The sequence below is a fragment of the Mastacembelus armatus genome, chromosome 12, assembly GCF_900324485.2.
Source record: "Mastacembelus armatus chromosome 12, fMasArm1.2, whole genome shotgun sequence".
Classification (NCBI taxonomy): Eukaryota; Metazoa; Chordata; class Actinopteri; order Synbranchiformes; family Mastacembelidae; genus Mastacembelus; species Mastacembelus armatus.
Window position 1 is genome coordinate 4,486,798 of NC_046644.1, and position 14,691 is coordinate 4,501,488.

The following is a 14,691-nucleotide window of genomic DNA, read 5'->3' on the forward strand; positions in this document are numbered from 1 at the left end:
CAGAGCAATATACTTTCTGGACTATAAGTCGGAGTATTAGTCACTTTTATCAGAAACAGCCTTGTTGAACAGAAAAAAAGATATAAGTCACTTTGGTGTATAAGTCCCGTTTCTAATTATATTAATTATAGTATAAAGTAGCTAATGAAGAATGTAGATTAGGCGTAACAATAAGCAAAAGTGCATTAAGAAATTCATTTATCTGTGTCAAGTAACATTAAACTGCAACAACCTCAGGATTGGGGGATGGGGATGGCATGTCCTCTCAAGTTGCCTGAATGCCAACACTCAATCTGAACCTTGTTTCAGCTGCATACTTACCTACACATTGAAATCTGCAGTATAGCTCTTTCTCACTTGTGTTACACTAGGAGTTAGAGTTTAGCAAGGACATAAGCCTTTTTACTTTTTCGGCGGTATAGTATTATCTTCACCTGAGTCACCAGTCAGTGGCATCGAATGCTAGTGACTACTGTAACATATAAGTCGCTTCGATATATTAGTCACACTGCAAGCCACAGAAGTTAAAAAAAGTGCAACTTACAGTATGGAACATACAGTGAAATGAGTATAAAATCTGGATCCAAAATCTACCATAGCTGTTAAATTGGGTGACGGTGGCCACAGCACATGATTCACGTAAATTTCATCCTCATCAAACCATGACTCAACTGTATTTGATCAATTCATGCAGGAGTTGACTCAGTGTTTGCTTAACAAGTTCTCATCAGGCATCATGGAGACAAGCAAGGGAGCTACTCTTTATCTCTGTCAGCAAAGTTAACGCCCCCCCCCTCTCTGATGTGTCTAACATCAAATACTATGCTTTCACACACACAACACACACACACACACACACGCACACACACACACACACACACACAGAGTGAGTGAAGTACAACAGCTGGTAACAGACACAGAACAGAACTAAGCTGACACACTTACACTGCAAAGTTAACACACACACACTATAATAAACACATGGACATGTACACACTCAAACAAGAGATTTATCTGTATGTTTTTCCACTGATTGCCAGATGCACACAGGAACACACACACATTTATGAGTAATCCAGTCTTGATCCATGACATGTGGAAAAGTGAGCTGATATTCTTCATGTGTGTTTCCTTCATCAGCTGACACTAGCCGCTCAGTTAAGCAGGACTTCTTTTGGATTCTTATCTGTGACAGATGAAGCAATAGCTTAGTGCATCCCACAGGCCTTGAACTTCCTTCAAATGAGAGAGAAGTGCAACCAAGATTTTGACAGTTTTGGCTTTAAAAAAATGCCCTGATCTTCCTTTTCTTTCCTTACGTTGAGGTAAATGTTATCTTAATATAATGTTGAATGTACTACTCAATGTTCACTTTAAAAGCATTCATGTGACCACACATAATTGTATCAGCTCACAAGATAATACACAATCATCTTTTTTTCTCATTGATATATGTATTAACTTACTTTAAATTATTGCATTGCCAAAAAATGATAAAGCACAGCTATCATAAACTTATTGTCAAAAGACATTAATACTACTAAATTTGCAGTTCTGGCAAAATATTTTCTTTATTCACCTTTACACAGTTTCAGTTTTTTTTTAAAAAAACATCTAGTGGTCATTTGTGGAACTGCAGTTGAGCACATCAGCTGTTACTTTACAGATTAGCAGTGGTGTTTGTGTCTTGATGTATTCCCTCTGCAGATTCAGTGTCCTACAGCAACTATGTGTGTGTGGAATGTGTGAATGTGTTATATATGGAGATCTGCCTACAAATGGGAATGTCCAGACTATAACTTTTGTTTCAGCACGCTTGGCTGTTTGTTTCTGGTTCTAATGACTGCTCTCCAGACCTATAAAGTGAAGTCAGCTGGGAGTGATGCATGATGGGAGTGATCAGTTCAAGATGGCACAACAGAAAAGCCTATTTTAATCGTGAAATATAAGCCCATCTCTCCATCTATCATTTTGTTCACTTCCTGTCTCCTCCCCTTTCTTGATGACTTCCCCTCTTTTCGTCCCTTTCCTTTTTCTTTCTTTTCATCCATCCTTGCTACCTTGTCTTTGCTTCAACTTCTTTATGTTTCCTTTTATTCATCTATCTACTCCCCTCCTTATTGTTCTCTTCCATTCTTTCTGCACTTACCTTCTTTCCTTCCTTCCATTTCTTGTCATCTATAGTAACTTCCTATTTTCATCCCCCCACCTTTCCTTAACTTTTCGTTCTGTCCCTCCTTCTCTTCTTTCCTCATAACCTTTCTCTATCCCTATACTGTCCTGTATTACAGCTTGTTCATTTTACATTTCTGTGCCTATTTAATTCCCTAACTAGTGGCCTCTCATTTAACCTTCCCTCTCTTCCTCCTCGTCCAGTCATATTGCTTCCTCCAAATGTTTATTTTCCCCCTTTTGATTCCCTGTTTCCCCAGTTTTACCTCAATTCTTTCTTCCTTCCTCAGTTTCCTCCTCCTGAACTGCTGTTTCCTTTCCTACCTTTTTCTTCCACCCTCTCCCCTTCAGTCCCACATCCCCCCTCTTGTTCTAATTGCATGCAAGAAGCTGCCAGATATTGTGAGGTGTAATGTGCTGTCTGATTCCTCTCTAAGTGTTCTTAAATGATCACTATTTATTTGTCAAGCCAAGCGTTGAACGCTAATTAAGGAGAAATGCTTTGAACTACTTTGTGTGTGTGAGTTTGAGTGGAGTGTGTTATTGGCTATGAGTGTGTGTGTTGATGTGTGGAGCAGTTAGAAGATGGAGGGAGTTCTCACAGGCTTGGAGTGTTACTCCAGGTGTATGTGTGTGTCTTTTTTGTTATTTGTGCGGGGAAATTTTATGTCAATATGTCAATATGTTTTGAGGACATTTCTACATTGCAATGACTTTTTTAGGGTTAAGACTTGGTTTCAAGGTTCAGTTTAGAGTGAGGTTTTGGTTTAGCTTAGGGTAGGGTTGGGATGAGTATCGCTAGGGTTAGTAGCTAGAGAATGCATTGTCAGCATTTGTCCACAAAACGTGTGTCTGTGTATTTGTATATTTTTTGCTCTGATATCATTCTGCACATACACACACACTCTCACACATTCTTGTTTTATTTCCTCATAGGAACTTTACATTGACTTACATTACTTTCCTTGAGACTTACCTGTAACTCAACTGTCATAATGAGGCAATCCACTATTGACATAAAGAAAAAAAAAAACACTTGGACTCCAGTTTCTGTCCTTTTTAAAGGCCCCATTCAGCCTATCATTTCCTGGAGTTGGCTGAATAGAAAATATCCATCACAGAATGGAATGATCATGGCCTGCCCCTCTTGTATAGATTAGGCAGGCCAAGAATGAGCTCATTCGGTCAATTTGGTACGAGGTGAGCAAAAACAACAAACTCAATGACCTCAAGTAAAACTCCACACTGGTGGACTTCCTGTTGGTCGTAAGACCTCGACATGATAAGCTTTTTTGCTTGGGCTGACATGAAGAATAAAGAGCCATGCTTTTGAGGTCGTTTATGAAAATGTAAAAATTTTTCACCATCCTGAATTATATGCAAATTTTAGTGAGTTTTCACACATGTTCAGGGGGTCAAATTTGCATTCTTTTCTAATCCTAACAATTTCCAGGCCCACGGCCACCTGGCAACTGCATCATATACATTTTCCGAAAGGTCTTGCGCATCCCTATGTCATGGTGGGGTGTGGGTCAACGCTAGACGCTGCCTGAAGCCGCTGCCTGAAGCCGCTGCCTGAAGCCGCTGCCTGAAGACGCTGCCTGAAGCCGCTGCCTGAAGCCGCCCCCCATGTTTATTCGTCCCTTGCACATTGAGCAATTATAATAGTCCCTTGCCTTCACCTTCGGTGGAGCCCGGGCCTAATAATAATAATATGTGTTTTTATATATATATATATATATATATATATATATATATATATATATCCCTGTGTGTGTGTGTCTAGAGATTATGAAAGGCACTGTATAAATGATGTGTGATTACATGATTGATGGAATGATATTAATGGATATTTAAGCAATACAGTATCACAATAGATTTAATAGGTATGCATTGAGCTGAGAGAACTAATCAATTAATTCAATCAAAAAAAAAGAATCAACTTATCTATATCAGGTCATTTATCAAACAAACATACAAAACACTCTTTGGTATGAGGTTTTCCGTGTAAGGATGTGTTAAACAGAATATCTTTGGTTTTTGAGCTGCAAAAGAAGACATTTGAACACAACACCATGAATTCTGAGAACTTATAACGGACAATTTTCATTGTTTATTTATTTTTAATTATTTTATTTAATATGTAAGCAGTAATTGATATGTTTGCTATCAGCATGTGGTTATAGTGTTCTGGTTCTGCGTCCAGTTTTATACATTGTCTGTGCTGCTTGTACTGTTTCTGTTAGCAGCCTCAGGCCCGAACTCCCTCAAGAGTGTGTATGTGTGCTGGTGCATGTACATGTGTGTTAGTGCATGTACATTGGCGTGTGTGCGTGTCAGCTGGAATAAAGCTGGCGTACAGGTGCGCCACTGCCGCGCCAGCACTTCCTGGTAATTAATGACTTCTTCCTGCCTCTGTCTCTCTCTTTCTCTCTCTCTCTCGCTCTCTGTCTCTTCCTTTCGATAGTGGAAATTGATGACGTGAGTATTTACTTTTTCAGTCACATGAAGACAGAGGGTCGAGTGGGAGAGTAAGAAAACTAGTAGAGAGGAAACGTGAGGGTCCGGGCAGTAAAGGAGGAAGGTGGAAACAGACAGCCAAAATTGTATAGATAATAAAGGTCATCTTTTATTCACCTTGAAGTTAGAATTTTGAAGATTGTTCGGCATTCTGGGAAGTACATTGTTTTCGCTCTAGTGAGAGGAGAAGACTGATACCTTTGTAATTCTTATGTTATAAGTACAAAGCTGAAATCCAGATGTAGTTAGCTTTTCATACCACACTGACTGAAAACAAGGGAACAGCTAACCTGGGTCTATCAAATGTTCAAAAATACACCTGCCAACACCTCTGAAGCCAAGTAATTAATATTTAGTGTCATGTTTGTTTAATCTGCACATAAATGGTACAAAAACTGTAGCTTCAGAGGGAGTTACATACACCTTGCCTTTTTTACAGTACTGAATCTTTCATTTTACTCTTTTTGCTGTTCTCTTTCCATGTCTCTCTTCCTTTGAGTCACTGTTCTTTTATCCTATTTTGCATTTTTTCCTATTTGTATTTTTTTTACTCACTTTCTCTATTTCTCTCTCTCCCTCTCCTTCTTTCTGTGTCCCTTTCTCTGTCTCTGTCTCGCTGTCTCTGGCAATCTATCTTAGTTAATATGGTCTCTGTGAGCAGCTGGGTACCGAAGCCCAGTCAGCTCTGTTAACAACAGACCTCTGATTATGTTTGTGTGTTTGTGTGAGAGAGACAGAAAGATAGAGACAGAGAGAAAAGAAGATAATGTCGAATATAAAACAGAACAAAGAAACAGAGGGAGAGGGAAACAGACATGGAAGAGTCACCCTAAGCATTATCACAGCAGTATACTGCTGGAATTACACTTCTTTGAAGATTGATTGGAGTCATGGGTAACCGCAGGTTGCAGAGAAGCTGATGCATGCATCTTTCAAAACTGCAAAATGTCAAGCAAGTTGGTTGAACACATTTCCTCTTGGGGAGGCTGATTTAATACAGACACATTCACATCCTAAACAAAAGATGTCATATGTCTGATAGATGTCACAAGATAGAAAAGTGGTGGTGAAAAGTTGGATGCAAACTGGATGATAAAGAGAACAGCCAGGCAGTGCTGGCAGAAAATATGAGTAGCAATTTTTGCTCATGTTTGTGGCAAAGCTTTGTCCGTCTGTTGGTTGGTCCACTGCTCTGGCTCAGACTAAAATATCACAACAGTTGTAGATGTATTGCATTTTATCCATACATCCAGTTCCTGGAGGTGGATTACCACTGAACTTGGTCCTTCTCTTACTCAACACACTATGTTAAGATGAACATAGTAAACATTGTACCTGCTAAAATTCCACATATTAACATTAGCAGGATGTTAGCACACTTATAGCATTTATCTCAAAGCATGATGCAGCCACAGAGCAAAGCCATTTGAAAGCATGTTGTGTTGTACTCTATTTTGGACTTGGTCTGTTTTCAACTGTCCTTGTCTGCCCCTCTGACCAAGGCTAATAATATTAGATATGCATCTTGAGTTCAGCTGGGTTTTTCCTGAGTCTGTTTTCAACCTGTGAAAACTTCTATTTCTCATGAAAGCAGCTACATCCTAGGTGTTGAAAATTGCTGAAATCTTCAGTGGTGTTAATGTATATGCCTATAATAGAAACTCTAGACAAACCAATTTAAAGTGTTATACGTCAGCAGCACCCATCAGCACAGGTTTAAGTCAAAGACACGTTCACAAACAGATGGTTTCACTCTAAAAATCTCTTGTACCTTGTACCTCAAAAAATTCTTTATCTAAGTCAGTCAGGTTATTTCTGTTAGTGTGGTACAGTCAGCCAAATAGAAAACACAGACAGTTTGTTCATTTCCTGTTTGTGAGAAAGCCCCTGTGAACGCTGTTAACCCCCATTTTTTACACAAAGACTACACAGCCTACGAAAACAGATGTATGTTTTTTGTGGCTCAAAGAGACCAATGTCAAGCTTCAAAAATAACCCTGAAGATGTCATAGTGATGTGACTTGGGTTTTCTTTTGCCTTTTGTCTTTAAATGTATAATAGAAAACTTATGTTAAAATTTTGAAGGATTTGAGCATTTGCCATTTAAAAAGAGTATATCAATTACATGTGTTATGGTTCACATCATCTTAAACAGAATATCTTTGTTTTTTGAGCTGCAAAAGAAGACATTTGACCACAACACTATGAATTTTGAGAACTTATAATGGACAATTTTCATTGTTTATTTATTTTTAACTATTTTATTTAATAAGTAAACAGTAAGTGATATGTTGGCTATCAGCACGTGGTTACAGTGTTCTGGTTCCAGTCCAGTTTTATACATTGTCTGTGAGAGAGGGAGTTTCTGTTAACAGCCTCGGGCCCTATAACTCCCTCAGGAGTGGGGTATGTGTGTGCTGGTGCATGTACATTGGGGTGTGTGTGTCAGCTGGAATAAAGCTGGCACACATATATGGGAAATGAGTTTTGAATCTTGACCCAAACTGAAGACTAAAAGTCAGTCTATTTCACCTGTACTGCTTTGCTATTGACTATTATGACTATTTATTTTCTAATCTGACTCTGTAACATTGTGGAAGCGAAACACTGCATCGCTGCAATTCACAATAACTAAATTGGTGTGTGATGAAGTGAACTTGATGGAGACACAGAGACAAACAGGTAAAGAGACACAGAGACAGATGGGCATTTTGTCTCTCCTCCAACTCGTCTAGTTGCTGGGGTGACCGGCTGGCTTGCCCCGATGCTTGAGTATGGAAGGATAAAGAAAGTAAAGAACAGAAAAGAAAGAAAAGCCCCACAATGAGACCCTTTTTGTTTTAGTGGGAACCCCCTTTAACCCTCCGACAACACACACAATGAAACGCACTCGGACAGAGGAACAGGATGACTGAATTGGTGTGTGATTGTGTGTGTGTGTGTAGGTGTGGGTGTTTGTGTGTGTGTGTGTGTGCCTTTTTATCTGACTCCCTCTCCCCTCTCTCTGTGTGTGTGACTGACTTTATTTAAGACAAGGGCCCTTTTGTTTTAAGCCAGAGAATGGCTCACAGACCGAGGTTGGCCCTGTAATTGGCCTATTTAGGCCCTGTTTAGCATGAGAAAAGCCTTCCTTGGCCCAGCAGTGCCAAGCTAACTCTTGTTTTCATTCGCAGAGACGACAGGCTTGCTGATCAGAATTCCGATCATCCTGAAAAAAAAAAAAAAATCCAACCCCACCCTCCTCTAAACACACTCCTCCACCCTCTGCTTTAAATACACTGCACACTAATTACTTAACGAGAAAGCTGGGAAAAAATCTACACTTTAACGGAGTAGTGCTGGAGTCTATTTAAAGGAGGGAGGGGGGTGGTGGTTGGCAGGTTCTTTTTCACCTCTTTCCGCCTCACTAACTTCTTGTGCCACTTTTAAAAAATGAGCCTAACCCCCCCATCCGTCTCTCTGTCTCTCTCCCTCTCTCTCTCTGTTTTTTATTCTTGTCTTCCTTTTGCTCTGAACCAGCCCAGACACCACTTGTTGCTGCCGAATCATTGAACTTAATTAGCAGGACAATGTGTGAGCGGTTTGCTAAGTTTGAGCCGTAAACAGAGTCACAGTTAGAGAGGAGGGAAAAAGCAGCAGAGAGAAGTTAGACTGTGAGCTGTGGAGCTGTGAGATGAACGTCTCCACCTTGAGCAGCATGAGGTCACTCTCATGGAGGTAAATACCATCACAACCATGGTTTCATTTATCATTATCAGCTTGGTTAAAGGTGTCTGAGGTGTATGCTCTCTTTTTGAACACGGGGCAAATCCAAATGGAGGTTACTCATTTGTTCATTTGTCTTTCTGATGTAGGACCTTTAGTGTTGCTTATGTTGAAATGTTGAGAAATATTGGCAATGAAAAGCAGTTTAAACATCACCTATATGAGGTGCTTGTTTGTTTATAAATATCTATTTAAGCAATGTTTTGCTTTCAACCACACTACAAGTTGTTTGTCAAGTTTTAATTTTGAATAGAATTTTGGCAGTAGATATGCACTTTGAAATATTTAAATTGTAAAATTACATCATAAAAACTACATTTCGATCTGAAATTAAATAACTTTAATTTAAATATATAGGTATCTATCTAACCTATAGGGGCCTAGTAATTTATTTATGACACATCCATGCTATGGATGTATGTAATGGATGGGAAGTGGGGATTAAAAATAAATTGCAAACTGGCAATAACAAAATATGTACATTACATTTGCACATAATTATTACAACCTGTGGACTTTAACTGATAAACTGAAAGATATTTCTTTACTCTGTTGTATCAAACCTGTAATGGTATTGTAACCTCACTGTGTGCTTCTGAACATTCCAATTACTAGAGTAACTGTGTTGGTTGAGGTTATGGCGTGGTTAGATTAACATGCAAAAACAAGGCTGTAGAGCCTTCGTCATCATGGTTACAATAACAAGTGTGTTTAAGGTTGTAGAATGGTCATAGATAAAAGAAACAAATAACTCTAGGTTAGAAACGTCAAAGTCCTATGTTTTCAACCACACCAACCTCCACATAACACACAATTTGTGTCTTTGTATACTGCACCACCTAACGTCCTGCTTTGCTTGTTTTATTATTACATCCACTAAAAGTTGGGTAATTATCAGTTGTCATCATTCCAGTTATTTTCAGTATTTTCTCTCAGTATTCAACAATGATTTATATTTCAGGTGAGATCAAGATTGATTCTTTTGACATTTTGAATTACAGTAACTCATTCTAATGTTGTTTAATATTGAAAATGATGATGATCAAAATGTCTTTCTGCTGTCAACATGCTGAACTTCAGCATGTAATACTTCAGTTCCTAGCCCTTATTCTGATTATACTCACCATTTTTCAAGAGTGTCAAGTGATAATATATGCCACACCATAAAACAAACCAAAGTAGAGAACCAAATCTGTATTCAATTCAATTCAGTTTATTTGTAATGCGCCAAATTCAATCATCTTAAGACACTTTACAAAAAAGGAAAACCCAACAAATCCCTTATGAGCAGCACTTGGTGACAGTGGAGAGGAAAAACTCCCTTTAATGGAAGAAAAAACCTCCAGCAGAACCAGGCTCAGTTTGGGCAGCCATCTGCCTCGACCGGTTGGGGTGAGTGGATAGAGGAGAGAGAAAAGAACAGCAACAATAAACAACAAATAGACACTGCAGGTTGGTGGGACCAGTAACTGCACATCAGCAATATACAGCTCCAGGACCAGGGACACCTGCAGAAGGTACAGAGAGAGAGAGAGAGAGAGAGAGGGAGAGAGAGAGAGAGGGAGCACAAACTAGGGGAGAGAGAGAGCACAAGGTTAGTGACATTAGTGTATCAATTCACTGTTAAAATGGTCCCCAACAAATGGACTTTTTCCTCTTGTTTGACTCGGCTTTATTTTTGGTTTGAGTTAGCCTCAACACACACACACAATTTTTTCAGTGGAATTTGTGTTCTTTGTTACTTGTACTCCTCTTTTTGTTGTTGTTGATCAGTTTCACTGTTCCAATGAGATATATTTATGACTTCCAAGCCGAGTGCTGCAGACTTGACATATTCAGAATCCTGGAAGAACATTTGGTTGTTGATGTTTTCCTAATATTCAGTTTTTTTTCCTTTGAAGAATGGCAAGTCTTTCATGGTCCATGAACCACCAGATCACATGATTCGGCCTGCTCAGCATTAGATTAATACAATCTCTCTCCCTCTGTTTCTGTCTATCTCTGTGTCTCTTCACCAGTCGATACTGGGCGGTGAGTTGGGTTTGGGGAGCCCAGGCGCAGCGTCACCCACTAAGCCTACTGGTCAGTATTACCAGCACTACAGCTCCAACCCGCGGAGGAGAACACTGCAAATGGACACCATGGGTGAGATGCAGCTAACACACACATGCATAGCTTCACTATACACTGCAACTGTGAAACTCATATACACACTAACAATTCTGACATTACACTGCACACACTGCTTCTTTCTTGTTCAAAATATGAAAATAAATTCAAGAGGTAACTGGTTTTCGGGCACTGGATTTTGTTTACAAAATTTTCATGACATCACTGAGTAGACAAAGTGAAACAGTCATGTGTCTGTGAGTTTGTACTGACAAAATAATAGAAATAAGCTGTCAGTTTATTAGGCCCAGTCATCTTAAACTAATGCAGTTTTATGCAGCAGTACTTCACTAAATCCTGCCTGAAGGTTAACATGTTCATTTTTGTTGAAACTAATGGGGAACAAAATATTATCACCTTTGACTATTGACATAATACAGTTCAACAGCACCACAAAGTACATTCTCCAAAAGGAGTGTAACAATTTCTTACATTATATACATATAACCATCATGAAGGTAGGATTTATTGCACAGATGTTTCTATAGCTAGGTGGACATAATATACGGGTAACTGATCGTAAGTAAACCTATAATAAATGCATTAGTTATGTAACATAGTGTGTAAAGTTTTGGAACAGTGATTAAAGTGTTAACCACAGCATTTTTTTGTTATCAAATTTTAATGGATGCCTGTCAATCAATGAGAGATGAGAACATGGTGGTTGTGGTACAAATACAAAGTCATTTCACTTTGGCAATAGCTGTTCAATTGTTGCCATATTATTGTAGATTAGTTGTCTTCATAGATTAATAGACACTGCATAAATTTAGTTTCTGTGTGAGTCATTGAGCAGTTCTAAATAACCCCAACAGGCTGCAGAAATGTATTTTGACAAGTCATTTTGTTGAAAGTTTGAGTATTTAATTTAAAAAGTATTACACAAGTGCAGTTTTGAAGGTTGGTGCTTCATGCTCAGCTGAGGCCACGCTAAATTACATTAATTTAGAATGGGGTGTCGAGGGGTCATCTAAAATGGTTGACTCTTCAGGTTCATTTTGTCACTTAAATAATTTCTCCTCAAATGTTTTCTAGAATTTGTATCTGTCAAGGGTGTCATGATACTAACACCACACAATTTTGTTTTATAACAAATAAACAGATGATTTAAAAGTATTTTATAAATTCTTACATAAGCAAAAATTGCTTGTTAAGGCACATTTGATTTTATTTGTGTTACAACCACCTAAATCTTGGAGTAAATCTTGGACATTTTAGTAGTGAAATCCCAGTTCACGTTCGCTGTGGGTTTTCTGAAACACAACTGTTCAGAAGACTGAACATTATGAGTGTGTGTCCACATGCCTGCGACCATCCTGTTTGTCCGTGAGTGTTTTGAAAAGAGAGTTTAAGAGAAAAAATACAGGGAAGTCTTTTAAAAAGCAGGACAAGAGGGGCCCCCGTGTAGCCTTGACAATGTTAGCCTTGAGAGGACATAAACACACACACAGAGGGCGACAATAGGCCAATATCCAAACAAAAAAAAACCCTCTTTCATTTTTCCATCAGAGTCTCACCTTCCCGGTTAATAGACTGCTCCATCGCTCCCCTTGAGAGAAACCCTGAAAAATAACATAAACATGTCAAAAGCTGCCCTCCTTCCTTTTGTCAAGCCAAACAGAAAAGAAAATCAACCCTGCCCTTTTTGTATTCAGCCTTTTTATTTGCTGCATCGTTCTGTGCTGCACTTGTTGGCAGTGAAAGCTTTCTTTGTAAATATATCGACAGTGGTGGGAAAAGTCGCCTTGCTTTTTCCTCTTAGGGTGATCAATTTAATTTAAACGAATCCAACCAGAATGTCTTTTAAAGAGACATATAAAAGCCTCTTGGCCTGGTAAACCCTCATGTATTGTTTTGTTGCTTTTTATTCTCTTTCAGATATTCACACAAAAAAAGTGCGGAAGGTCCCTCCTGGCTTGCCGTCCTCAGTAAGTGATAACATGCCCTTTTTTTATTTAAAAAGTATTGCTGCTTTAAGTGTGTGTCACTGAAGGAAAGGCTGTCGATGCTCTTGCGTGCTTGGAATTGCTGAGCTAGTTTGCTTCCAGATGATGTCTGGATGATGATGATGCTGTCTGAGTCGAGCTGGACAGCTGTCGGTTTTTTTGTTGTCCAGTTTCGTGCCAGAATAAATATCTTATTATAAAAATTATTTATTTTCCGGAAGAAACACCTTTGGTTAGAAAAGAGAAAAAGTTACAGAAACACTGGTTTTGTGAATTTGTGGAGATGAAGGTGAGGCAGAGGTGGAGCCAAGCTGGACGGTAACAGCTACTGTCTTTTTTGTTGTCAGTTCTTGTTTTTAGAAATCAAAAGAGGGAACAGTTCAATTCCATCACCCAGTGCAACACTGAAAATTTTATTTTACATTCTTCTATTGAACATTTATAAGAACATTGTAAACATTTAGTAAGTGTTTTATAACACACTGTTATATAATTGTCCACAGCCCTTAAGATTTGTTTTAGGTTTGTTAATGTATAGTTTTTGTCAGTGATTTTTTTCCCCTAAGACATTTTTTATTGATTGTTTTACTACATTGCCATTTATTGTCCATTATTACACCAGACTCCACTTTATAAATAGTGATTTAAAAAACCAACATTAATAAACCCTAAATCTGCACAGCAACATTATAATATGGTATGATGCATTTGCTACATGTTTATTATGATCATGTGTGAGTTATTTATTTGTCAAGAATTTGCACAGGAATTTTGAGCCAGTATAGTTGACAGATCCTACATTTGCCAAACTAAATAACTTTTTCTGCTTCTCTTCGGGCTTTATGCCTCTTTATGACTCTATAGTAATTTTTTTTCTTTTTTTTTCTTGGAAATGGACTTTATTTAAGTTTATTATTTTCACTAGAACTTTAATCTGTTTTTTTTTAAATTAATTACTTGGCAGGTCTATATTCCACCTCATAAATTTGTTTTTCATTTTGGTTTTATTTGTCAAGGTACTCTAGATGTGGTTCTTTCCTTAGAATGAAATTATAGAAGATAAAGAAAATAATATATTGTAGAAAATGTAGTGCTTGTTAGATGTGTTTCTGCTTTTGATTTAACCCTCTGATGCAGCCAAGCACATTTTTTGTGTCGAAAGGACATTCCCATTGACTTTTTTGAAGGTGCATCAGAGGGTTAAGCTGGAGAGGTTTTTTTTCTGATGCTGACCTCATTAATAGCCAGTTAATGACGGCTGAATGTATGGCTTGTCAGCCACATCTTTGGCTCGGCAGGAGTCCGCTTTTCGGTGGCCTCAGCCCGCTTTGTGCCCGCTTCCTCCGCTCTTTCCTCCACCTCTATATGAGCTTCACCAGCCCTCAGAGGGAGGGAGCAGGAGGGAGAGAGAGGTAGAAAGGTGGATAGAAGCAAAACTAGCAGAGGAAAGGCATTAAAAAGACAAGCAGAAAGAAGTGTGGTTTGTTTGACAGATTTCTTTTGTTGCTGTTCATCTTTTGTTTGTGTGAAGTGGAAAGGATGAGACGTTTCTGGTGGAGAAAAGACCAGAAATTACTGTTGAAATATACATTTTGAAGATGGAAGGCAACTACAAGCTACATTCAACAAATGGCTAAAGTGATTAAGGACTTGCATGAGTAAAGATACCAGTCCTATAACAGTGACCCCTGTCAGTCATCCATGTCTCCTAGAATTTACATTTATCTGCTCCAAGATAAAGATATACCTACGTTTTGAAAGAAGCATCAATAGCAGTGTTTCATGGTCTTGCAACACACAAGAGCAGCTAGGTCATTTGGAAGGATTTTGGTTTTGACACCGGAAATCAGGGTCCACATCATGCATCCAAGGATCAAAGACACTGGTTAGGGAAAGCTCATAAATTCTGCTTCAACTTTTTTTCAAAAACACTGTCAGTTTTTCTTAACCTTAACCTTTTGTTAGCCTAATGGCACCTTTATTGACTCAGTGAAGGTACTATATACTGTATGGGTTCTTGTTGTTTATTGTTGTGTTCATAGAACATTATTCAAGTGGTATTATGCTTCTTTAAAACATTTTTTTTTTCTGATGCAAATTAATAGCACCTGAATATAAT

General features: G+C 38.4%; 1 protein-coding gene across 11 annotated transcripts in view; it reads left to right on the plus strand.

Moving 5' to 3' along the window:
* Positions 1 to 14,691, plus strand: part of tcf4 (transcription factor 4) — a 215,194-nt gene that overhangs the window by 117,828 nt on the left and 82,675 nt on the right. For all 11 annotated transcript variants that reach the window (XM_026296705.2, XM_026296699.2, XM_026296704.2 and 8 more), the window contains 2 exons: positions 10,476 to 10,602; positions 12,505 to 12,554. In XM_026296705.2, the coding sequence (XP_026152490.1) occupies positions 10,476 to 10,602; positions 12,505 to 12,554 (177 nt within the window). The remainder of the gene's footprint in view (positions 1 to 10,475; positions 10,603 to 12,504; positions 12,555 to 14,691) is intronic.